The sequence below is a fragment of the Ranitomeya variabilis genome, chromosome 5 (genome assembly GCF_051348905.1).
Source record: "Ranitomeya variabilis isolate aRanVar5 chromosome 5, aRanVar5.hap1, whole genome shotgun sequence".
Lineage (NCBI taxonomy): Eukaryota > Metazoa > Chordata > Amphibia > Anura > Dendrobatidae > Ranitomeya > Ranitomeya variabilis.
The window spans coordinates 1980556-2007431 of record NC_135236.1 but is presented as its reverse complement, the minus strand read 5'-3'; the positions used below and the strand labels follow the sequence as shown (position 1 = coordinate 2007431).

The 26876-nt window shown below is 52.9% G+C and overlaps 2 protein-coding genes across 4 annotated transcripts in view; one reads left to right on the top strand and one right to left on the bottom strand.

The window, feature by feature from the left end:
* Window positions 1-9964, bottom strand: part of GPS2 (G protein pathway suppressor 2) — a 53881-nt gene extending 43917 nt beyond the window's left edge. Inside the window, exons 1-3 of one of the 2 annotated variants that reach the window (XM_077261433.1) lie at window positions 9799-9964; window positions 4490-4603; window positions 4302-4411 (exon numbers count right to left, since the gene is read on the bottom strand). In XM_077261433.1, coding sequence (XP_077117548.1) covers window positions 4302-4411; window positions 4490-4603; window positions 9799-9964 — 390 coding nt within the window. The remainder of the gene's footprint in view (window positions 1-4301; window positions 4412-4489; window positions 4604-9798) is intronic. The other variant, XM_077261434.1, reaches the window with a different exon arrangement.
* Window positions 9965-9970: 6 nt separating this feature from the next.
* The window catches only part of NEURL4 (neuralized E3 ubiquitin protein ligase 4), a 140992-nt gene continuing 124086 nt past the window's right edge, over window positions 9971-26876 (top strand). For both annotated transcript variants that reach the window (XM_077261431.1, XM_077261432.1), the window contains exons 1-3: window positions 9971-10279; window positions 20919-21303; window positions 21472-21537. In XM_077261431.1, coding sequence (XP_077117546.1) covers window positions 9971-10279; window positions 20919-21303; window positions 21472-21537 — 760 coding nt within the window. The remainder of the gene's footprint in view (window positions 10280-20918; window positions 21304-21471; window positions 21538-26876) is intronic.

Here is a 26876-nt window from a genome sequence, read left to right as displayed (position 1 = left end):
TAGAAGAGCGTCATCATACAATTACCACTGCCCCGCAGATGTGCTCCACGGGCCCCCGAATAGAAGAACGTCATCACACAATTACCACTGACCCGCAGATGTGCTCCACGGGCCCCCGAATAGAAGAACGTCATCACACAATTACCACTGACCCACAGATGTGCTCCATGATCCCCCGAATAGAAGAGCGTCATCATACAATTACCACTGCCCCACAGATGTGCTCCACGGACCTCCGAATAGAAGAGCGTCATCTCACAATTACCACTGACCCACAGATGTGCTCCACAGGCCCCCGAATAGAAGAGCGTGATCACACAATTACCACTGACCCACAGATGTGCTCCATGATCCCCGAATAGAAGAGCGTCATCACACAATTACCACTGACCCACAGATGTGCTCCATGTTCCCCCGAATAGAAGAACGTCACTCACACAATTACCACTGACCCACAGATGTGCTCCATGATCCCCCGAAAAAAAGAGCGTCATCATACAATTACCACTGACCCACAGATGTGCTCCACGGACCCCCGAATAGAAGAGCGTCATCACACAATTACCACTGACCCACAGATGTGCTCCACAGGCCCCCAAATAGAAGAGCGTCATCACACAATTACCACTGACCCACAGATGTGCTCCACGGACCCCCGAATAGAAGAGCGTCATCACACAATTACCACTGACCCACAGATGTGCTCCACAGGCCCCCAAATAGAAGAGCGTCATCACACAATTACCACTGACCCACAGATGTGCTCCATGATCCCCCGAATAGAAGAGCGTCATCACACAATTACCACTGACCCACAGATGTGCTCCACGGGCCCCGAATAGAAGAGCGTCATGTCACAATTACCACTGACCCACAGATGTGCTCCATGATCCCCCGAATAGAAGAGCGTGATCACACAATTACCACTGACCCACAGATGTGCTCCATGATCCCCCGAATAGAAGAGCGTGATCACACAATTACCACTGACCCACAGATGTGCTCCATGATCCCCCGAATAGAAGAGCATCATCTCACAATTACCACTGACCCACAGATGTGCTCCATGTTCCCCCGAATAGAAGAGCGTCATCACACAATTACCACTGACCCACAGATGTGCTCCATGATCCCCGAATAGAAGAGCATCATCACACAATTACCACTGACCCACAGATGTGCTCCATGATCCCCCGAATAGAAGAGCGTCATCACACAATTACCACTGACCCACAGATGTGCTCCATGATCCCCGAATAGAAGAGCATCATCTCACAATTACCACTGACCCACAGATGTGCTCCATGGTGCCCGAATAGAAGAGCGTCATCACACAATTACCACTGACCCACAGATGTGCTCCATGATCCCCGAATAGAAGAGCATCATCTCACAATTACCACTGACCCACAGATGTGCTCCATGGTGCCCGAATAGAAGAGCGTCATCACACAATTACCACTGACCACAATTACCATTGTGGTATATTCAAAATGAGCCTTACAATTTTTCATGTGTAAATAAAGACTTTTTTGGCCACTCTTCCATAAAGGCCACCTCTATGGAGTGATCGGCTTTATTGTGGTCATGTGGATAGTCCACTCTCTGCTTGGGGACTCTGCAGCTCCTTCAGGGTTAGCTTTTGTCTCGGTGTTGCCTCTCTGATTAGTGCTCTCCTTGCCCTGGCTGAGAGGTTTGGTGGGCGCTCTCTCTTGGCAGGTTTGCTGTGGAACCATGTTATCTCCATTTGATGGCGCTCCAGGGATCAGAGATTGGGAGATTTGTTTGATAACCCAATACTGACTTGCACTTCTCAGCAACTTCGTCCCCAATTTATTGGAAGTCTCCCTGGTCTTCACGGTGTTGTTTGGAGGTCTCCTTGGTCTTCACGGTGGCGTTTGGTTAGTGGTGCCTCTCGTTAATGATGTTGCAGCCTCTATGGTCTTTCAGAAAAGGTAACGTGTATATACTGACAGACAAGTGACACTTCGATTGCACACAGGGAGACGTCCAGTCATTAAAAATGAGACTCATGAAGGGAATTGATTGCACCAGAAATTTTTAGCTGCTTCAAGAAAAGTAGTGAATACATTTGCACATGCCAATTTTTAGTTCTTTGATCCCATAAATGTTATTTATGCCTATATTTTTCTCACTTCACCAACTTAGACTAGTTAGTGCTGATGTATCACACACAAACATCCACACACAGGTTGTAATGTAACAAAATAGGCAAAAAGACAGAACAAGGCATGTGACAAAAAAACACCACATTACAATGTGCACGTTCCCGGTGACATCATACCCACTCAGGAGCTTTTAAAGGGACTCGGTCACCTGAATTTGGAGGGAACAATTTTCAGTCATATGGGCGGGGTTTTCGGGTGTTTGATTCACCCTTTCCTGCAATATTGGATTGAAGTTCATTCTCTGTCCTCCGTAGTACATGCCTGCACATGGCAATCTTGCCTACGCAGGCGTGTACTATGGAGGACAGAGAATGAACTTCAATCCAATATTGCAGCCAGCATGCAGCCAGTGGGTAAGGAAAGGGTGAATCAAACACCCGAAAACCCCGCTCATATGACTGAAAATTGTTCCCTCCAAATTCAGGTGATAGAGTCCCTTTAAGTATTAGGAGGGAAATCACTTCTTCTGATCCTCACTGGAGGCTGTGGACTCATTCATTCTGTAATCAAATAACTGTCTGACCACTACTGCAGAAAAGGGACCAGCCGGGGGACGACGTGCCGCTGCCACGTTGTGCGCTCCAGCCGGGGGACGACGTGCCGCTGCCCCGTTGTGCGCTCCAGCCGGGGGACGACGTGCCGCTGCCCCGTTGTGCGCTCCAGCCGGGGGACGACGTGCCGCTGCCCCATTGTGCGCTCCAGCCGGGGGACGACGTGCCGCTGCCCCGTTGTGCGCTACAGCTGGGGGATGACGTGCTGCTGCCCCGTTGTGCGCTCCAGCCGGGGGACGACGTGCCGCTGCCCCGTTGTGCGCTCCAGCCGGGGGACGACGTGCCGCTGCCCCGTTGTGCGCTCCAGCCGGGGGACGACGTGCCGCTGCCCCGTTGTGCGCTCCAGCCGGGGGACGACGTGCCGCTGCCACGTTGTGCGCTCCAGCTGGGGGACGACGTGCCGCTTCCCCGTTGTGCGCTCCAGCCGGGGGACGACGTGCCGCTGCCCCGTTGTGCGCTACAGCTGGGGGATGACGTGCTGCTGCCCCGTTGTGCGCTCCAGCCGGGGGACGACGTGCCGCTGCCACGTTGTGCGCTCCAGCTGGGGGACGACGTGCTGCTGCCCCGTTGTGCGCTCCAGCCGGGGGACGATGTGCTGCTGCCCCGTTGTGCGCTCCAGCCGGGGGATGACGTGCCGCTGCCCCGTTGGGCGCTCCGGCCGGGGGACAACGTGCTGCTGCCCCGTTGTGCGCTACAGCTGGGGGATGACATGCTGCTGCCCCGTTGTGCGCTACAGCCGGGGGACGACGTGCTGCTGCCCCGTTGGGCGCTACAGCCAGGGGGACGACGTGCTGCTGCCCCGTTGGGCGCTCCGGCCGGGGGACGACGTGCCGCTGCCCCGTTGTGCGCTCCAGCTGGGGGACGACGTGCTGCTGCCCCGTTGTGCACTACGGCCGGGGGACGACGTGCTGCTGCCCCGTTGTGCGCTACAGCTGGGGGATGACGTGCTGCTGCCCCGTTGTGCGCTACAGCCGGGGGACGACGTGCCGCTGCCCCGTTGTGCGCTCCAGCTGGGGGACGACGTGCTGCTGCCCCGTTGTGCACTACAGCTGGGGGATGACATGCTGCTGCCCCATTGTGCGCTACAGCCGGGGGACGACGTGCTGCTGCCCCGTTGGGCGCTCCGGCCGGGGGACGACGTGCCGCTGCCCCGTTGTGCGCTCCAGCTGGGGGACGACGTGCTGCTGCCCCGTTGTGCACTACGGCCGGGGGACGACATGCTGCTGCCCCGTTGTGCGCTACAGCTGGGGGACGACGTGCTGCTGCCCCGTTGTGCGCTACAGCCGGGGGACGACGTGCCGCTGCCTCCTTCCCTGAGCCGACGCCCTCCTGCACCGTACCGGACTCAGATCATGTAACCCCCTCTATGTATATGCTCCATGTAGCATCCCAGGGGAGCAGGACCCCCTGGACAGCTTTTGGCATAGTATACACCCCCTTCCCCCCAAGCTCGAAAAGAATGTGGAGGACGGCTGGGGGCAACATTTGGGGTTGTCTTGCTCCTCTCAGTGCTCCTGGTGTCAGTGACTTCAGTACATACAGGGCAAACATGGCCGCTCACCTGCTCCCGGGTCTCCTCCAGGGACATTCTCTCCTCCATCTCCTTCTTCCGCCGTCTCTCCTGCTCGTCCCGCAGCTTCTGCTCCATCATCTTATCCACCTCCTCCTCCTCTGTGAATGGTCAGACAGACAGTAGTCAGCCCTCCAGCTCAGTCACAGGCCCATGGTGTCACCCCCCACACTGCGTACCTTGTCTCTTGCGCTCCCGCTCCATCATGACATGTTTGTGGAGGGCTCGCGCCATCGTGTTGGACAGCTTGGGTCGTTCTAATAGGGCCGGCATAGTGGGGTCACAGCGAGGACTGCAAGACAGGATTACAGGAGATATCGGGGTGCAGAGTTCGGAAGGGAAACTTAAGGGGGCTTAGAGTGTTAAAGTGATATATTGGGGGCCATGGCGATATATCACTGGTTGGGCAGATCAGTGGTCTTATCTTGGGGGCCGCAGTGAAATATCGGTGGCCACGATGAGATTTCAGTGGTGGCGCTATTGCATCCGGAACAGTGGTGATATTTCGGGGGTCGCGCTCTTATATCCGGGGGTCGCGGTGATATTTCGGGGCCGCGCTCTTATATCCGGGGGCCGCGGTGATATTTCAGGGCCGCGCTCTTATATCCGGGGGTCGCGGTGATATTTCGGGGCCGCGCTCTTATATTCGGGGGTCGCGGTGATATTTCGGGGGTCGCGTTGATATTTCGGGGCCGCGCTCTTATATCTGGGGGTCGCGGTGATATTTCGGGGCCGCGCTCTTATATTCGGGGGTCGCGGTGATATTTCGGGGGTCGCGTTGATATTTCGGGGCCGCGCTCTTATATTCGGGGGTCGCGGTGATATTTCGGTGGTCGCGTTGATATTTCGGGGCCGCGCTCTTATATCCGGGGGTCGCGGTGATATTTCGGGGCCGCGCTCTTATATTCGGGGGTCGCGGTGATATTTCGGTGGTCGCGTTGATATTTCGGGGCCGCGCTCTTATATCTGGGGGTCGCGGTGATATTTCGGGGCCGCGCTCTTATATTCGGGGGTCGCGGTGATATTTCGGGGGTCGCGTTGATATTTCGGGGCCGCGCTCTTATATCCGTGGGCCGCGGTGATATTTCGGGGTCGCGCTCTTATATCCGGGGGTCGCGGTGATATTTCGGGGTCGCGCTCTTATATGCGTGGGCCGCGGTGATATTTCGGGGCCGCGCTCTTATATCCGGGGGTCGCGGTGATATTTCGGGGCCGCGCTCTTATATCCGGGGGTCGCGGTGATATTTCGGGGTCGCGCTCTTATATCCGGGGGTCGCGGTGATATTTCGGGGCCGCGCTCTTATATCCGGGGGTCGCGGTGATATTTCGTGGGCCGCGGTGATATTTCGAGGTCGCGCTCTTATGTCCGGGGGACGCGGTGATATTTCGGGGCCGCGCTCTTATATTCGGGGGTCGCGGTGATATTTCGGGGGTCGCGGTGATATTTCGGGGGTCGCGGTGATATTTCGGGGGTCGCTGTGATATTTCGAGGTCGCGCTCTTATGTCCGGGGGACGCGGTGATATTTCGGGGCCGCGCTCTTATATTCGGGGGTCGCGGTGATATTTCGGGGGTCGCGGTGATATTTCGGGGGTCGCGGTGATATTTCGGGGGTCGCGCTCTTATATCCAGGGGTCGCGGTGATATTTCGGGGTCGCGCTCTTATATCCGGGGGTCGCGGTGATATTTCGGGGCCGCACTCTTATATCCGGGGGTCGCGGTGATATTTCGGGGCCGCGCTCTTATATTCGGGGGTCGCGGTGATATTTCGGGGCCACGCTCATATTCGGGGTTGCATTGATAATTCGGGGCCGCGCTCTTATATTCGGGGGTCGCGGTGATATTTCGGTGGTCGCGTTGATATTTCGGGGCCGCGGTGATATTTCGGGGCCGCGCTCTTATATTCGGGGGTCGCGGTGATATTTCGGTGCCGCGCTCTCATATCCGGGGGTCGCGGTGATATTTCGGGGTCGCGCTCTTATATGCGTGGGCCGCGGTGATATTTCGGGGCCGCGCTCTTATATCCGGGGGTCGCGGTGATATTTCGGGGGTCGCGGTGATATTTCGGGGCCGCGCTCTTATATCCGGGGGCCGCGGTCATATTTCGGGGTCGCATTCTTATATCCGGGGGTCGCGGTGATATTTCGGGGCCGTGCTCATATTCGGCAGTCGCGTTGATATTTCGGGGCCGCGCTCTTATATTCAGGGGCCGCTCTCTTATATTCGGGGGTCGCGTTGATATTTCGGGGCCGCGCTCTTATATCCGGGGGTCGCGGTGATATTTCGGGGTTGCGCTCTTATATCCGGGGGTCGCGTTGATATTTCGGGGCCGCGCCCTTATATCCGGGGGTCGCGGTGATATTTCGGGGTTGCGCTCTTATATCCGGGGGTCGCGGTGATATTTCGGGGCCGCGCTCATATATCCGGGGGCCGCGGTGATATTTCGGGGTTGCGGTCATATTTCGGGATCGCGCTCTTATATCCGGGGGTCGCGGTGATATTTCGGGGGTCGCGCTCTTATATCCGGGGGTCGCGGTGATATTTCGGGTCGCGTTCTTATATCCGGGGGTCGCGGTGATATTTCGGGGCCGCGCTCTTATATCCGGGGGTCGCGGTGATATTTCGGGGGTCGCGCTCTTATATCCGGGGGTCGCGGTGATATTTCGGGGCCGCGCTCTTATATCCGGGGGTCGCGGTGATATTTCGGGGGTCGCGTTCTTATATCCGGGGGTCGCGGTGATATTTCGGGGCCACGCTCTTATATTCGGGGGTCGCGGTGATATTTCGGGGCCACGCTCTTATATCCGGGGGTCGCGGTGATATTTCGGGGGTCGCGTTCTTATATCCGGGGGTCGCGGTGATATTTCGGGGCCGCGCTCTTATATCCGGGGGTCGCGGTGATATTTCGGGGGTCGCGCTCTTATATCCGGGGGTCGCGGTGATATTTCGGGGCCGCGCTCTTATATCCGGGGGTCGCGGTGATATTTCGGGGGTCGCGCTCTTATATCCGGGGGTCGCGGTGATATTTCGGGTCGCGCTCTTATATCCGGGGGTCGCGGTGATATTTCGGGTCGCGCTCTTATATCCGGGGGTCGCGGTGATATTTCGGGGCCACGCTCTTATATCCGGGGGTCGCGGTGATATTTCGGGGGTCGCGTTCTTATATCCGGGGGTCGCGGTGATATTTCGGGGCCACGCTCTTATATTCGGGGGTCGCGGTGATATTTCGGGGCCACGCTCTTATATCCGGGGGTCGCGGTGATATTTCGGGGGTCGCGCTCTTATATCCGGGGGTCGCGGTGATATTTCGGGGCCGCGCTCTTATATCCGGGGGTCGCGGTGATATTTCGGGGGTCGCGCTCTTATATCCGGGGGTCGCGGTGATATTTCGGGGCCGCGCTCTTATATCCGGGGGTCGCGGTGATATTTCGGGGGTCGCGCTCTTATATCCGGGGGTCGCGGTGATATTTCGGGGCCACGCTCATATTCGGGGTTGCATTGATAATTCGGGGCCGCGCTCTTATATTCGGGGGTCGCGGTGATATTTCGGTGGTCGCGTTGATATTTCGGGGCCGCGGTGATATTTCGGGGCCGCGCTCTTATATTCGGGGGTCGCGGTGATATTTCGGTGCCGCGCTCTCATATCCGGGGGTCGCGGTGATATTTCGGGGTCGCGCTCTTATATGCGTGGGCCGCGGTGATATTTCGGGGCCGCGCTCTTATATCCGGGGGTCGCGGTGATATTTCGGGGGTCGCGGTGATATTTCGGGGCCGCGCTCTTATATCCGGGGGCCGCGGTCATATTTCGGGGTCGCATTCTTATATCCGGGGGTCGCGGTGATATTTCGGGGCCGTGCTCATATTCGGCAGTCGCGTTGATATTTCGGGGCCGCGCTCTTATATTCAGGGGCCGCTCTCTTATATTCGGGGGTCGCGTTGATATTTCGGGGCCGCGCTCTTATATCCGGGGGTCGCGGTGATATTTCGGGGTTGCGCTCTTATATCCGGGGGTCGCGGTGATATTTCGGGGTTGCGCTCTTATATCCGGGGGTCGCGGTGATATTTCGGGGCCGCGCTCATATATCCGGGGGCCGCGGTGATATTTCGGGGTTGCGGTCATATTTCGGGATCGCGCTCTTATATCCGGGGGTCGCGGTGATATTTCGGGGGTCGCGCTCTTATATCCGGGGGTCGCGGTGATATTTCGGGTCGCGTTCTTATATCCGGGGGTCGCGGTGATATTTCGGGGCCGCGCTCTTATATCCGGGGGTCGCGGTGATATTTCGGGGGTCGCGCTCTTATATCCGGGGGTCGCGGTGATATTTCGGGGCCGCGCTCTTATATCCGGGGGTCGCGGTGATATTTCGGGGGTCGCGTTCTTATATCCGGGGGTCGCGGTGATATTTCGGGGCCACGCTCTTATATTCGGGGGTCGCGGTGATATTTCGGGGCCACGCTCTTATATCCGGGGGTCGCGGTGATATTTCGGGGGTCGCGTTCTTATATCCGGGGGTCGCGGTGATATTTCGGGGCCGCGCTCTTATATCCGGGGGTCGCGGTGATATTTCGGGGGTCGCGCTCTTATATCCGGGGGTCGCGGTGATATTTCGGGGCCGCGCTCTTATATCCGGGGGTCGCGGTGATATTTCGGGGGTCGCGCTCTTATATCCGGGGGTCGCGGTGATATTTCGGGTCGCGCTCTTATATCCGGGGGTCGCGGTGATATTTCGGGTCGCGCTCTTATATCCGGGGGTCGCGGTGATATTTCGGGGCCACGCTCTTATATCCGGGGGTCGCGGTGATATTTCGGGGGTCGCGTTCTTATATCCGGGGGTCGCGGTGATATTTCGGGGCCACGCTCTTATATTCGGGGGTCGCGGTGATATTTCGGGGCCACGCTCTTATATCCGGGGGTCGCGGTGATATTTCGGGGGTCGCGCTCTTATATCCGGGGGTCGCGGTGATATTTCGGGGCCGCGCTCTTATATCCGGGGGTCGCGGTGATATTTCGGGGGTCGCGCTCTTATATCCGGGGGTCGCGGTGATATTTCGGGGCCGCGCTCTTATATCCGGGGGTCGCGGTGATATTTCGGGGGTCGCGCTCTTATATCCGGGGGTCGCGGTGATATTTCGGGGCCGCGCTCTTATATCCGGGGGGCGCGGTGATATTTCGGGGCCGCGCTCTTATATCCGGGGGTCGCGGTGATATTTCGGGGCCGCGCTCTTATATCCGGGGGTCGCGGTGATATTTCGGGGGTCGCGCTCTTATATCCGGGGGTCGCGGTGATATTTCGGGTCGCGCTCTTATATCCGGGGGTCGCGGTGATATTTCGGGGTCGCGCTCTTATATCCGGGGGTCGCGGTGATATTTCGGGTCGCGCTCTTATATCCGGGGGCCGCGGTGATATTTCGGGGTCGCGCTCTTATATCCGGGGGTCGCGGTGATATTTCGGGGTCGCACTCTTATATCCGGGGTCGCAGCACCCAGCACAGACCGCGGCGCTCGGAGCTCACACACCGTCTCCCTCTCTCGGTGCCCGGGGTGCGGCGCGGCTCAGCGGCTGGAGCGGGACTTGGCCTCTTCCGGTGTCTGCCCCCTACTCCATAGCACTTCCCGCTACTCCGACCGGACGTGACGTCACTTCCGCCAACCATTCGCTAATGCGGGCTGCAATTCCTTCGCCAACCATCTGGAACTTCCGGCTTTTTATCTTCCGCCAACCGGAGGAAACTTCCGGCTGCCGCTGTCAGACTCGTCTCCTTGGTGACATCGTAAAGCGCCCGTGCGGGTGCCGTAAAGCGGCGGCCATGGCGGAGCTGCACCCCCGCACCGGCAAGCTGGTCATCCTCAGCAACGGGAACCGGACGGCGACCAGGAAACAGCCGGCGCAGGAGTTCAACCAGGGCCTGGTGCTGAGCGGCCGTCCGCTGACCCCGGGGGAGGTGTTCACTGTCCGCCTGGACCGCAAGGTGCGACCCCCAGAGACCCCAATGTGTGCGAAGCTGTCACTGGGAGGGTCCTGAGTCCGAGAGAGGAGAGACCCAGAGAGAGGAGAGACCCTGGGGCAGTGGTGTATGAGAGAGTGCCTGTGACCGCTGTATAATGAGGTGCGAGCGTCCCCCGTGTGTGGGGTGTGAGCCCCCATGTGTGTGAGGTGCGAGCCCCCCGTCCCCCGTGTGTGAGGTTCGAGCCCCGAGTCCCCCCCGTGTGTGGGGTGTGAGCCCCCTATATGCACAGTGTGAGCCCCCCTGTGTGTGAGGTGTGAGAGCCCCCCCTGTGTGTGAGGTGTGAGAGCCCCCCCTGTGTGTGAGGTGTGAGCCCCCCCTGTGTGTGAGGTGTGAGAGCCCCCCCCTGTGTGAGGTGCGAGTCCCCCCGTGTGTGAGGTGCGAGGTCCCCCGTGTGTGGGGTGTGAGCCCCCTATATGCACAGTGTGAGCCCCCCCATGTGTGAGGTGTGAGAGCCCTTGTGTGTGAGGTGTGAGAGCCCCCCGTGTGTGAGGTGCGAGTCCCCCCGTGTGTGAGGTGCGAGCCCCCCCGTCCCCCGTGTGTGGGGTGTGAGCCCCCTATATGCACAGTGTGAGCCCCTGTGTGTGAGGTGCGAGCCCCCCGTCCCCCGTGTGTGAGGTTCGAGCCCCGAGTCCCCCCCATGTGTGAGGTGTGAGTCCTCCCGTGTGTGGGGTGTGAGCCCCCTATATGCACAGTGTGAGCCCCCCTGTGTGTGAGGTGTGAGAGCCCCCCCTGTGTGTGAGGTGTGAGAGCCCCCCCTGTGTGTGAGGTGTGAGAGCCCCCCATGTGTGAGGTGCGAGCCCCCCCCCAGTCCCCCCGTGTGTGAGGTGTGAGTCCCCCTGTGTGTGAGGTGCGAGGTCCCCCGTGTGTGGGGTGTGAGCCCCCTATATGCACAGTGTGAGCCCCCCCATGTGTGAGGTGTGAGAGCCCTTGTGTGTGAGGTGTGAGAGCCCCCCTGTGTGTGAGGTGTGAGAGCCCCCCGTGTGTGAGGTGCGAGTCCCCCCGTGTGTGAGGTGCGAGCCCCCCCCGTCCCCCGTGTGTGGGGTGTGAGCCCCCTATATGCACAGTGTGAGCCCCTGTGTGTGAGGTGTGAGAGCCCCCCGTGTGTGAGGTGCGAGGTCCCCCGTGTGTGGGGTGTGAGCCCCCTATATGCACAGTGTGAGCCCCCCTTACACAATGTCTTCACCCCCGTGGACATGTCTGCAGTCCCCTGGTGCTGGATGTCGGTGGTACAGGCAGATGTACATTCTATACACAGATCTGTTCTGCAGCCGACACAATAACACGCAGCACTCACACCGTGCCGTATAAATGTGCGTGCCGTGTAAATGTGCGCGCCGTGCCGTGTAAATGTGCGCGCCGTGCCATGTAAATGTGCGCGCCGTGCCGTGTAAATGTGCGTGCCGTGTAAATGTCCGCACCGTGTAAATGTGCGCGCCGTGCCGTGTAAATGTGCGTGCCGTGTAAATGTGCGTGCCGTGTAAATGTGCGTGCCGTGTAAATGTGCGCGCCGTGTAAATGTGCGCGCCGTGCCGTGTGAATGTGCGCGCCGTGCCATGTAAATGTGCATGCCGTGTGAATGTCTGCGCCGTGCCGTGTAAATGTCTGCGCCGTGCCGTGTAAATGTGCGCGCCGTGCCGTGTAAATGTGCGCGCCGTGTAAATGTCTGCGCCGTGCCGTGTAAATGTGCGCGCCGTGTGAATGTCTGCGCTGTGCCGTGCGCTTGTAGTCAGCACTTTGTAGGACCGCCTTTCACTGCTGCAGTCTTTTGGGGTCTCCACCAGCTTTGCACTTCTAGAGGTGTCAGTTTTGCTTCTCCTTTGCACACTGTCAAGGAGAACGTCAGAGGGATTCTACCGCTGCCACCAATGTCCAGAACCAACGCACCGCTGCCTCCAGTCATCAGGACAAATACACAAGTGACTGACGAGGCCGCGGCTGCTTCCACTACTAGACCAGTTGTGGGGGAACTAACAGTGATCGTATGGTATATACACCTCCGATGATAACTCATGGAGGATAGATATTGAATACGTATGTATATATGTATGTATATATGTATATACATATATACACCCCCCCGCTACAGTCACTGCCAGCTCCACAATAACCAAAGGAAGTAGCTGCCACCACCATATACCGTATATAGAATCTGAGAAGCAGCCAGTGGTTATAAAAATATAGAAGATGATATAAAATAATAAGGAATAACGAAAGAAATGTACTAGACCTGACGATGCAGGGTTGGCTCTGACTCTTCTGAACGTGGTGTCGGTACAGCATCACGCCGCACTGTCTCTCGGGACTGGCACTGATCACAGTTGGGTATTATTAGCACAGGTCTCGCTCACATACCTCCCCTCCGGTGACTTCTCTGGCTAATTCGTTTAGGAAATGATGGGATCCCCAACTTCCAGTATATCTTCACCTGCGGAGGTCCCAGGCGGGAGATATTCCTCTCATGGTTCCTATCACGATACTACATTCTATAGATGGTTGGATAGCACCATCCATCACACTGATATTAATTTGGAGGAGCTGCAGCTACCCTCCAGTGACATAACCCAATGTCGTGCATTCACCACGACTCAGAAAATGGTTTCATGTCGGTCATATCTATGCCGTTCATAAAAACCTCAATTTATCATTTGCCAAGAAGGACGCAGACTTGTAAAGTGATCTGCTTGCCTTTCTGGTCACCCTGATGCTGGGCATGATAAATCTGACAATTCCCCCATCCTTCGGCAAGCCGTAATCACAGATCCCAACCTTAATTATCGGTTTGCCGGAATTGGAGTTGGATGTCTCAGCCGCGTTAAGGGTCATCCAGGGGTCATAGAGCCAGATTCTGATCCGTGTAATCCAGGCTTCAGTGTTAATATGAAAACGTTATTGATTTTATAATTATACCAATAACAGACCCGCTCTCGCTCAGTGAGATTGGTTGAGACTTCTGTGATCAGCAGTTTTCACGTCTTGCCGCAGATTCTCTGGGATTTGGTTCTGGACTGACGTTCACACACATGAATGTGTTTTGCTATAAACCATGCAGTTCTGGCAGGATGTTTAGGGTTGTTGTCCTGCTGGAAGGGGAACCTACAACCCAGTCTTGTGTTTTGCAACCACTAACAGGTGTTCCTCCAGAATTGCCCTGTATTTAGCTCCATCCATCTCCTCATCACCTCAGACCAGCTTCCCTGCCCCTGCTTGAGAAATGCCTGCCCACAGCATGATGCTGCCTGAAAGATGAGAAAAAGAGGTTAGATTATACTCACCTGGGCGGGCAGTCCCACTGCGGTGGGCGTCGCGGTCCAGGGCCGTCCTCTTCTGGTCTTCAGGCCTCGGCTCCGGCGCAGGCGTACTGATCTGTCCTATTGAGGGCAAAGCAAAGTACTGCAGTGTGCACGCGCCGGGAAAGGTCAGAGAGGCCCAGCGCCTGCCCACTGCAAGGACAGATCAGTACGCCTGCGCCGCAGCGTGAAGACCAGAAGAGGACGTCATCGTAAGAAGATGGGAGGCCCCGGACCGTGACGCCCATCGGACCAGAACCAGATCGGACCGCCCACCCAGGTGAGTATAATCTAACCTCTTTTTCTCATCTTTCAGGATACATCGGGGGCTTATCTACAGCATTACAGAATGCATTACAGAATGCTGGAGATAAGCCCCTGATGCCGGTGGGCTTAGGTCATCTTCCATTTTGGGGGTGACAGGTTCCCTTTAAAGAAGGCTACTACTTGCAATATAACGCAATTTTATTTCAAAGTACAAAATTAAAGGAATAGTATGATTGAATAGTGTAAGTGCGTACACTTTTGTATATTTTAAGATACAAAGTACATATAAGGATTAAATACATATAGTGATTAAGTACATATACTCACATCATCCATCACCAAGGGGCTTTTAAACATAATCCGTCTGGAAAATCAGAGAAGCAACACCAAGACAGAGAACCCCTAGGAGATTACCTACACTGCATGGGAGTCCCCAATTATGCAGGTACTAGATGGTGGCCCGATTCTAACGCATCGGGTATTCTAGAATATGTATGTATGTACGTCGCGCTTAGCACAGCCACGTAGTATAAAGCGCAGCCCACGTAGTATACGACGCAGCCCACGCCGTATACGACGCAGCCCACGTAGTATATGACGCAGCCCACGCCGTATACGACGCAGCCCACGCAGTATATAGCAATGTGGGCACCATATCCCTGATAAAAATAAGAATTAAAATAAAAAATAGTTATATGCTCACCCTCCGTCGTTCACCGAGGTGGTCCCGACGTGCGCGATGCGGCCGGCAGCTTCCATTCCCAGAGATGCATTGTGAAATTACCCAGATGACTTAGTGGTCTCACGAGACCGCTAAGTCATCTGGGTAATTTCGCAATGCGTCTCTGGGAATGGAAGCTGGCGGCAGCAGCGAGGGCATCGGTGGACATCGGAAGGTGAGAATAGCACAATTTATTTTTTATTTTTAACATATCTTTTTACTATTGATGCTGCATAGGCAGCATCAATAGTAAAAAGTTGGTCCAGCATGGGGCGACACACTGGCACTGACTGGAGGAGAGTAGGGAGGGGGCACTGACTTGACGAGAGTAGGGAGGGGCCAATTCACGGCCTGACTAAGCCTGTTGGATAGGGAGCAGAAACAGGGGAAGACCAGGTCTGTGTCCATCTGTGTGGGTGGCTGAGGAGGACCACTGAGTAAGTCCAAAAGATGAAGTAAGGGACAGGTTTGGAGGCTGCTGACTGGTGGGCATCAATGGAGATGTTGAAGTCATCCATGATGATGGTAGGAATGTCAGCAGACAGAAAGTGAAGGAGCCAGGTGGAAAATTGGTCAATAAAGGCAGTGGTCGGGCCCGGAGATCGGTATCTGACGGCCATTTGAAGGTTGTAGGGGAGTAGATGCGGACAGAGTGGACTTCAAAAGAGGGGAGGATAAGGGAGGGTAGAGGTGGGATTGGGTTAAAGGTACAGTTGGAAGAAAGGAGAAGGCCCACTCCTCCACCATGTCTGTTAACATAGCGCAGCATGGGAGGCTGTGTAAGGGTGTCAGCCATGTTTCGGTGAGGCCCAGGAAGGAAAGATTACGAGAAGTAAAGAGGTCGTGAATCACGTGGAGTTTATTGCAGATGGAGCAGGCATTCCATAGTGATCCAGAGAGAGGGTAAAGGGGGGTGGGCGTCATGGGCACGGATTTGAGGTTGGCTAGATTTCGGGTGTTTATATTGGGTTGGGAGCGATAGAAGGGGGTAATAATGGGAGGTATGACCTGTGGGGGCCCAGGGTTGGGAGATATGTCGCCAGCAGTGAGGAGAAGCAGAGAGACACAGAGCAGGTGGGAGAAGGAGAGTGGGCGGCTTGTTTTGTGTTTTATTAGGAGAGATCTGAGGTTGAGGAGCAGGTCAGCAGAGGAGGTCAGGTGGGGAGGTAAGAGGGAAGGAGAGATTATTACTTGGTTAGAGGGTGCTGGGGTTTGGGGATAGCGAAGGAGAGTGAGGAGTAATGGAGCCAAAACTGTTAGTGTATGTCAGCATGATGAGAGTAAGTGTGGTGGCAGGGGAAAGAAATTTAGTACAGTTATTAACAGGGGTTAGTCGTACCTTCTGTTCACTTCTGGCATATTTCTGCTGTTATCCTTTTAGAGCCATCCTTATGGAGACAGACCGGTCAAGACAGACCTGCGGCTCTGAATTTATAACACGCTAAGTGCACATGAAATAGGCCAGGTGTGATCAGGAGAGAGGGGCAGCAGGGAGGCTGGTCACAGACACAGGAGGGGATGAATTAGAAGTCAGAAGGGAAAATGCAACTGGAAATAGATCCAAATGGAAAGATAAAGCCAACTGTGTGTTGGCATCAAGGAATTAAGGTGAGAAAACATGCAGGGGAAGAAAATAGAGAAGGAAAAAACCAGTAATGGCAACCAGTGGACATACCAGGAATAGCAGACGGATGCAGGGTGAGAGGGATCAGGAAAGATGGGCGATGGTGATATTGCAGCCAGTGGACATACCAGGAATAGCAGACGTCTTTCCACCACACATAGCATTTTGCCCAATAAGTTCTCCTTTGGTCTCATCTGAGCAGAGCCGCTTCTTTCCACTCTCCCATAATGGCCAGATTTGTGGAGTATACGACTAATAGTCGTCCTGTGAACAGATTCTCCCCACTGAGCTGTGGATCTCGTCAGCTTCTCCAATGACCATGGGCATCTTGGCTGCTTCTCTAATTGGTACTCTCCTTGCTGGGGATGTCCAGTTAGTTGGACGACCATGTTTTGGTAGGTTTACAGTTGTGCCATACTTCTTCCATTTTTGGATGATGGATTGATCAGTGTTCAGAGAATGGTTAGAGCTTGGGCTATTTTTTTTTTTTTTTATAACCTAATCCTGCTTTCCTCCTTTCCCCCACTTTATCCCTGTACTGTCTGGTGGGCTCCTTGGTTTTCATGATGCTGTTTGATCCATAATGTTCTCACACAAACCTCTGAGGCCTTCACAGAACAGCTGTAGTTATACTGAAAAGAAATCACACACAGGTGGGCACAATGTGCTAATTATTTGACTTTTGGGGGCGACTGGTCACTCAGGATTTACTTTGCTCGCATGTAGTATAAAATCCCAATAAAATACATGTACGTTTGTGGGTGTAATGTGGCAAAGTTCACGGGCATGCATGCTTTATCAAAGCAATGTATAGTGTTGTGCATGACCCCCTATATAGCGCTGCGTACAACACCCCCACCCCCCTGTTTTAGAGCCACGTTCAACCCCCTCCCCCCTTATAGTGCTGCATACGACACCCCCAGTGTAACGCCGTTGGCGACCGCCCCCCTTGTAACGCCGTGCAGGCCACCCCCTCCCCTCTTTAGAGCCGCGTAGTGCACCCATATAATAATGTATAATAGTGTCATTATGCTACAGGAGGTAACTGTGAGATTCCTTTATTACGGGATGTTTGTGTCTTTAGATGCTATAGGTTATACCGTTGGGTCCAGAAATATTTGCGTGACAAATAGATTTTCCAGCCGATTGCTGATTTAAAATATTTCAAAAACTTTTTTTCATATTGTGTGCAAATTAGCACTGAAGTTTTTGCAATTTAGCCGTTGACCAAAACGTATTTCTGCTCCAATCAATCTAGGCGACAAGTGCTTTAATCTGAGGGATTCACATCCTAATTGAGGGAAGGGTTTAGGAATTACTACTCTTTAATATGGAGCTGCCTCTTTGTAAAGCGATCAAAACTAATTGGACAATTATATCAGAAGCTCATTAATGGGCAGCATGGGCTTTCCCTCATTGATACATCAATTAAGCATGTAAAAGGTCTGGAGCTGATTCCAGGTGAGGCTTTGCATTTGGAAGCTGTTGTTGTGAACCCACAGCTTACGGTAAGAGAAGCTCTCAATGGCTGAGAAACCGGACCATCATTAGGCTGAAAAAGAAATCCATCAGAGAGATATCAGAGATGTTGGGAGCGTCCAAATCAACAGTTTGGTATATTCTTTAAAGAAAAGTGCGCCCTGTCGAGCTTGGGGACTTCACAAAAGCCTGATCATCCACAGAAGACAACAGTGGTGGATGATCGCAGAATCCTTCCAATGATGAAGAAAATCCCCTTCACAACATTCTCTCAAGTGAAGAACTCTCTGCAGCAAGTCGTGGTCTTAGTATCTAAGTCCACCATAAATAGAAGACTTCATGGGAGCAAATACCGAGGGTTCACCACAAGGTGCAAACCATTATTCAGCCGAAAAATAGAAAAGACATGATAGACTTTGCCAAAAAACATCTACAGAAGCTGCCTAGTTCTGGAAAAGCAAAACTAAGATCCATCAGCACCAGAACGATGGGGAAGAAGTAAGTCTGGAGAAGACTTGGAGCGGTTACTGATTCTCAGCACATCCTCTGTAACACATGATGGACGCTGTATGATGGCGCGGGCCTGCATAGCTTCCAATGGCACCGAGTCACTAGTGATTAATGATGACATGACCGAGGACAGAAACAGCCGGATGAATCCTGTGTGTACAGGGTGATACTTTCTGCTCAGCTCCAACCAAATGTAGCAATGATGATTGGACAACGCTTCACAGGACAGACAATGACCCAAAACATCCTGTGAAAGCAAAGAAATGGAATATTCTGCAATCGCCGAGTCCTCGCCAGATCTCTGCCCATCAAGCCTCATTTCGCAGACTGAAAACAAAACTGAAGGCAGAAAGAGCCAATAAAAGCGAGAACTGAAGTCACTGCAGTAAAGGCGGCAAAGCCTCACACTGGAGGACACCAGCGATGTTACAACCATGGCCTTGAAACTTTAGGCCATAATTGTTGCAAAGCCTCACACTGGAGGAGACCCATGATGGTGACTACCATGGCCTCCAGACTTCAGGCCGTGATTGCTGCAAAGCCTCAATCCGGAGGAGACCCATGATGACCATGGCCTCCAGACTTCAGGCCGTGATTGCTGCAAAGCCTCAATCCGGAGGAGACCCATGATGACCATGGCCTCCAGACTTCAAACCGTGATTGTTGCAAAGCCTCACACTGGAGGAGACCTGTGGTGATGGCCATGGCCTCCAGACTTCAAGCTGTGATTGTTGCTAAGCCTCACACTGGAGGAGACCTGTGATGGTGGCGACCTCCAGACTCCAGGCCGTGATTGCTGCAAAGCCTCACACCGGAGAAGACCCGTGATGGTGACCGCCATGGCCTCCAGACTTCAAACCGTGATTGTTGCAAAGCCTCACACTGGAGGCGACCTGTGGTGATGGCCATGGCCTCCAGACTTCAAGCTGTGATTGTTGCTAAGCCTCACTCTGGAGGAGACCTGTGATGGTGGCGGCCTCCAGACTCCAGGCCGTGATTGCTGCAAAGCCTCACACCGGAGAAGACCCGTGATGGTGACCGCCATGGCCTAGAGACTTCATACCGTGATTGTTGCAAAGCCTCACACTGGAGACACTGGAGGAGACCTGTGGTGATGGCCATGGCCTCCAGACTTCAAGCTGTGATTGTTGCTAAGCCTCACACTGGAGGAGACCTGTGATGGTGGCGGCTGTTATGACCCCAATGGCGAGGGTCTCAGAGAAACAAGTAAGTCTGCGACGTACAAAAATCCAGCTCATAGGGCAGTGGTAACTGGGTTGACCATATATCTACTCCTAACGCCAACACTAGCAGTAGCCGGGGAACATGCCTACGTTGGTCGCTAGATGTCTCGCGCCAGCCGGAGGACTAACTACCCCTAGAAGAGGAAAACAAAGACCTCTCTTGCCTCCAGAGAATAGACCCCAAAAGAAGGATAGTAGCCCCCCACAAATAATAACGGTGAGGAAAGAGGAAATGACAAACACAGAGATTAACTAGATTTTAGCAAAGAGAGGCCCACTTACTAATAGCAGAATGTAGTAAGATAACTTATATGGTCAACAAAAACCCTATAAAAATCCACGCTGGAGATTCAAGAACCCCCGAACCGTCTAACGGCCCGGGGGGAGAACACCAGCCACCCTAGAGCTTCCAGCAAGGTCAGGAAACAGATTATATACAAGCTGGACAAAAATGCAAACAAAAACAAATAGCAAAAAGCAAGAAAGCAGACTTAGCTTAATCAAGCAGGAACCAGGATCAGTAGACAAGAGCACTACAGATTAGCTCTGATATCAACGTTGCCAGGCATTGAACTGAAGGTCCAGGGAGCTTATATAGCAACACCCCTGACCTAACGACCCAGGTGAGCATACAAGGGATGAATGACATACCCAGAGTCAAATCACTAGTAGCCACTAGAGGGAGCCAAAAGGTAAATTCACAACAGGCGGCCTCCAGACTCCAGGCTGTGATTGCTGCAAAGCCTCACACCGGAGAAGACCCGTGATGGTGACCGCCATGGCCTCCAGTCTTCAAGCTGTGATTGCTGCAAAGCCTCACACTGGAGGAGACCTGTGATGGTGATGGCCATGGCCTCCAGACTTCAAGCTGTGATTGTTGCTAAGCCCCACACTGGAGGAGACCTGTGATGGTGGCGGCCTCCAGACTCCAGGCTGTGATTGCTGCAAAGCCTCACACCGGAGAAGACCCGTGATGGTGACCGCCATGGCCTCCAGTCTTCAGGCTGTGATTGCTGCAAAGCCTCACACTGGACGTGACCTATGATGGTGACGGCCATGGCCTCCAGACTCCAGGCCACCAAGGATTCCCTACAAAGTGTTAAACATGGACATTTTGGGAACGGTAATTTGTCCCATTACTTCCGAGCCCCTGAAATGTTGAGGATTTGTAGGAAAATGGCTGCCGTTCATAACTGTTTCACAATTGATTTCTGTTCAACCCCTTTAACCCTGAAAGTCTCCACTTCAGTTGTTTTCATTTTACATCCGAAATAGCGGCCTGCGGAGCTGAAATCACAAGGATTCGTTGCTGGCCAAAGATTTCTGGACCTATCTGTATATGTATAATTTCTGGGTGTGTGTACCTACATGACGTATGTGTGTATAGAATATATCTGTGTGTATGTTTAATATTGTGTCCTTATATAATCTCTACATGTGTACTCACTGGATCTGTCACCCCTTCTAGATGAATTCGTGGAGTGGGTCCATGGAGATCGGCCTCACCACTCAGGACCCGTCTCTCCTGGATTTTCCCAGCAGCGCCACGGGGCTGAAGGGCGGCTCCTGGATCGTGTCTGGGTGTTCGGTGCTGGAGGATGGCCGCTCCATCCTGGAGGAGTATGGACAAGACCTGGACCAGTTGGGGGAGGGTGATCGTGTGGGCATTCAGCGAACCCTCTCTGGGGAGCTCCATCTGTGGGTGAATGGTAGAGACTGTGGACCCGCGGCCTCAGGGATACCCCCCGGGGTGTGGGCGGTGGTGGACCTGTATGGTAAGTGCACCCAGATTACCGTCTTATCCTGCCAGCTTCCTGAGGAGGAGGACGAGGACCTAGAGGATCCTGACACAGGTGAGCGTGCTTTTCCCGCTGACTCCTTGTGATCTTCCCAGTCACCCGCTGTGGACATGGGGCACTTATTAGTCAATCAAACGTGATGTGATATCTTCGGTGTTCTCACATACATGGGGGGGAGGTGTAATGACTGCATTACTGGTGTCTGTCTGCTCCTCCACCCAGGTCCTCCGCTCTCTGCAGGACATCCACGTCCTGACAAATTTCCCAGCAGCCTGGACTCCGACACCGGTGAGTCAGTGTGATGGGAACTAGTTTGGGATGATGATGGTGGATGCTTATATTTCTGATTGTTGATGAGGATGGTGACGGATGAGAATGGTGATAGGCGGTGACAGGTGTTGGTTATTTTTTCATGGTGGTTGTAAGAATGATGGTGGTGATAGTGGATAAACCCAATATCACAGGACACCAGTCAGCACCTGTGTAGATTAGAGAGTAGCGGACAATTCCTGGGAGAGCAAGTGTTGACCCTGTTCTTCCTTGTTAGTAAAGAGATGTTACAACGAAGGTGGAGATAATTGTCCCTAGGCAGATTGGATGTCTCCCATCCAAACCAGGGACATCACAAGGCAGAAGTGAAAATGCCATATTTTCCTATCAGCCATGACAGCACCACCTGAGAGAGGGAGGGAGGGGGTCCACTCAAGAAGGACAGGAAACAACCTCTCCCCCACATCACTGGACTTCCTGTCCTTGATGGGGAACCCATACACAGTGTTTGGTGCGGAATGAAGAAAAGAAGTCTCTTACCCAGGTCCTGCTCAGTCACCTAGCTGGGCGTGAGATCTGCTGAGCCGGTGTGTAGGGCCTGGAAGCACCACAGTAGGTCCATTGGGGGCTTGGCTGGAGTGCGGGCGGACACGTCATTACGGGAGCTGTGCATGCGCAGAGTGCACTGTAAGGCTATGCCCTATTGGCTAGCGCGTCAGTGACTTATGACCATGTATTGAATTGCTTCCGGAAGAGGTCCAGAGGAGGCGGCTATTGAGGGGAGATGCTGTTCACGTGGATCTTGCATTTAAAGCTGGTTTAAGACCACCAGAAGAGCGGTGACTCTGGCACTCCTTCCCAGTTCTGTGATGGAACAGTTGAAGCAGCAAACCCAGCAGCACAGGAAACACAAGCAGTAGCAACGTTGATGCAGCGGCAGGGTTCATACTGACTGTTCCAGAGGTGTCCGTAGGGCCAGCCAGCAGAGCTGTGGCACAGCCACCAAAGGAGGTCACTCTGATGGGCCTTTACGCCTCCGAATTCAGTACCTTCACTAGTGGTGCTGTGCTAAGTGATATTCATGGAAGTTCATTTTGGTAACAGGTTGTTCTCTTGTCGCCTATTTGTTAGCAGAGGCCTAAGAAATGTGTAGCTAAACTCAAGCATAAAAAATGTGGACTCTGTGCAGAGGAATTGTGCAGCTCATGGCAGTATAAACTCTGCCAGGCTTATATAGAAAAAAACTAATGCAAAGAAACCCCTATATTTCCTAAGGAGCTTAGGCTACTTTCACACTTGCGTCGTGTGACGTCCGTCGCAATCCGTCATTTTGGGAAAAAAACGGATCCTGCAAATGTGCCCGCAGGATGCGTTTTTTTCCCATAGACTTGTATTGCTGACGGATTGTGACATATGGCTATACGTCGCGTCTGTCGTGCACTGGATGCGCCATGTTTTGGCGGACCGTCGGGACAAAAAAGTTCAAGGAAACGTTTTTTCGTACGTCGCGTCTGTCGTGCACTGGATGCGTCATGTTTTGGCGGACCGTCGGGACAAAAAAGTTCAAGGAAACGTTTTTTCGTACGTCGCGTCTGCCATCTCCTACCGCGCATGTGCGGACGGAACTCCGCCCCCTCCTCCCCGGACTTTAGAATGGGCAGCGGAAGCGTTGAAAAATTGCATCCGCTGCCCACGTTGTGCAACATTTTCACAACGTGCGTCGGTACATCGAGCCGACGCTTAGCGACAGACCTGTACCGACGCAAGTATGAATGAAGCCTTAGTCCTCAAAACAATCCTCCTTGCCCTTTAAATATATGGGAGTAGTTAATCTCTTAGATAAAAAGGCAGATGGCTACCTAAAAACAAAAATATCTGGGAATCCTCGTCAGCCAGGTCAATGATGGTCTGGCTTGATCAATTGGAAAGTCAGCTGAGGAATAAGGCTGCGAGGGAAGGCATCTTGGCCGATATCCCGTTAATGCAGGGAGCAGCAGCATTCCTGGCAGATGCAGCGGCAGATTCTGCAAGATTAGCGGCAAGATCGGCAGTTCTCTTGAATGCCACTCGAAAATCCCTGTGGCTTAAAAGCTGGCCTAGTGATATGCAATCAAAATCTAGATTCTGTTTGGGCCTTCCCTTGATGACATCCTAGACGAGGCCAGTGATGGTAAAAAAAACTTCTCATACAGGAGGTCCTTTTAAGGGAGAAGGTGTGGTAATAGAAGACCTTCAAAACATCAGGGGAAGGGGAGGACCGTTGAAGGAACAAGAGGGTTCATGTTTGGGGGTCCCTCCTCGGAGAATAAAAAAAATCTTCTGGGGAAAGACTTTCCCACTTCTCCCCTGCCTGGGTGAGAATCTTGTCGAACAGATGGATTCTCAAATTGATAGTCTGGCCTGAGACTAGAGTCGTTGGATGGTCCCCATAGACCTTTTGTGATAACGCCCCTTTGGAGGTCTGGAGGAGAGGAGCAGTTAGCTCTAGAAACGGAAGTCCAGGGACAGGTAAAATAATCAGTCCTTGTAGAGCAGGATGGAGAGGGGTTCTAGTGTCTCTTCCTGATAAAAGAAAACAAAAAATAGATGCCTCTGTCAGGACCATCATGAACCTGAAAAAGCTAAACTAGTTCCTAAAGACCTGTCCTTTCAACATGGAATCTATCAAATCCACCCTAACCGCAGTTCAAATTCAGTGCAGTGAAATTCTCCTGGTGAACTCTCCTCTCACCGGACGGAGGTCACCGTGGTTCAGGCGCCCGGCTGGGATCGCAGCCTCACTGACCAGAAGTAACCTCTGAAGTCACTGCCGGTCACTGCACTCACCGCAGCTCATTCACCAGTGGCTCTCAACCTGGATGGCCACATCTTGGCACCTTCTAGATTGAAAACTAATTCTCCCCCAGACATGGATTACAGCGTGGGACATCACGGCAGAAAGGTAAGGGACATTGTTGTTTTTTTTATATTCGTTTTTATTACAGGAGAACGAGAGCTTCGGTGGAATTAGGCGTTGGGTGAGTATATCTGTGTTTGTTATTTTTAAATAAAATGGAAAACTGTTAAGTCTTATTTCTAATAAAGGACTTTATGCTGTCTGTCTTTATTTACCTTATAACTGTAGGATTAGGAATGGATAGGTTCTTATTGACGCTTCTCCATTAGTAAGCCATGGGCTTGATGTCACCTGACAATACAAAGGTGACATCAACCCCACAAATATGAACCCCAGTTGCCACCGTTATAGGGCAAGTGGGAAAAGCCTGGTAAAGCGCCAGAATTGGCTTCTGATTTTTAGGCTGGGGAGGGTCAATGTCAAAGGCCCCTTACTAGCCTGAGAATACCAGCCCACAGCTGTCTGCTTTAGCACGGCTGGTTATCAAAAATGGAAGGGACGCCACACCGTGTTTTTAAATTATTTAAAAAATTAAAACATATGGCGTGGGGACCCCCCATACCGTGGGGGGGGGGGGGTAATGATTTTCCCACCAATCACAAGTGGTGTTTGCCACGCTATCAAGCACATGACAATGCGACAAACATCAGGAACAGTAGCACAGACTTTCTGGTGAACAGCAGGTGTTCAGTACGGACGCCACACTTTACTGTTTGGGTTCGCCCATCTCTAATGTGGACCAGTCACACGTGTGTAGAGAGCGGCAGTCACCTGGGAGCGTAATCTGGGCACTGATTGGCCCTTTTATCCTCAGCTGTGGGTGAGGTGGGTACTGCCCCCTTGTGGGAGGAACAGGTATGTAAAACAACATAGAGAAGGGTACATTCCTGTAATGAGCTGCATTGAATGAACTTGGCCACGTATCATCTCTTGTATTATTAAAGCGATCCTGTCCTTTTCATTATCATACCGTCCCATGACAATGGATCATGTAAAAAAGAGCATTAAGAATAGAAAATACAGTGATGATTTCTTACACTATGGTTTTACCTCCATAATTACAGTAGGAACTGAAACCGCAATGTGTTACTGGTTGTGAAGTTCTATCAGCCGAATCTATGAAGCCGAACAAACTAAAGCGCCATTTTGCTAGCAAGCATCCGAGCTTTGCCGGTGAGGGCACCAACTATTTTAGATGCAAAGCTGATTGAGTCAAGAACGCCACAAACCGCACATGGCAGCCGAGGAAGCTTCATATTTGGTGGAATCTCTGAGCGATGAAGCCTCGCACCAACGCGGAGAATTCACTGCTGTCAGCGGCCAAACACCTTGTTCGAGTTATGATAGGAAAGACGAATTTACCAGATTGGCTGCAATTTCCGCAGAAGAATAGATGACATGTCTGCTAATATTCTTCATCAGGTAATCCCGGAAAGCTGCTTCACTTCCAATAGTTAGTGTCCAGCTTGATGAATCAACAGACGTTGCAATTGTTCAGTCATTGGTTTACGTGAGGTACATCAATGGTGGCGACTTTAAGGCTATGTTCACACTTTGCGTTTTTTGCTGCGGATCCGCAGCGGATTTGCCGCTGCGGATCCGCAGCAGTTTTCCATGCAGGGTACAGTACAATGTTACCCTATGGAAAAGAAACCGCTGTGCCCACATTGCGGAAAATCCCTTTAAAAACCGCGCGGAATTGCTGCGGAAAAAAGGAGCATGTCCCTTCTCTCTGCGGATTCCAACATGCACCAATAGGAAAGTGCTGTTGAAAACCCGCAGAGGAATCCGCAGATGAAAACGCAGGAAAATCCGCAGTGAAAACCGCAGCGGTTTTTGCACTGCGGTTTTTCCAAATCCGCTGCGGAAAAATCCGCAGCAAAATCTGCAAAGTGTGAACATGCCCTAAAGAGGAGTTTCTGGAAACGACAGCTACTGCACGCGATGTATCTGACACGGCTCATTTCTGAAGGAGCAGAAGATCTCTTGGGAAGAGGTTTGTGCTCCAGCTTTCTAGGATGTCAGTCTGGACGTCAACTTTTGGTACCAAATGAGTCACCAAAAGTCAACGGAGCTCACTGTATGGTTCACCAGCAAATATTGGTAACAAAGATGCTACCACAAGAGTTGCAAGAAGTGATGAGAAGCGTCATGTTCTGACCATTTCGTGAAGGCGAACTCTTTAAACAGGCTACTGTTCCCACAAGTGTGCACTGCGTTGGATGCACCCAACAATGCTCTGCGAGTTTACACTGAAGTCAGATGGTTGTCCAGAGGAAACATTTTCAAACACGTTTTTGAACTTCAAGATGAACTCAAAACGTTTTATAATCATAAAGCAAGACCGCAGTTCGAAGCATTTTTCAGTGCTAAAAGTGAACTGCAGAGAATAGCTGACTTAGTTGACATCTTTGCCATCTTGAATGAGTTAAAGAACCAAATACAACATGCCTCTGTTATC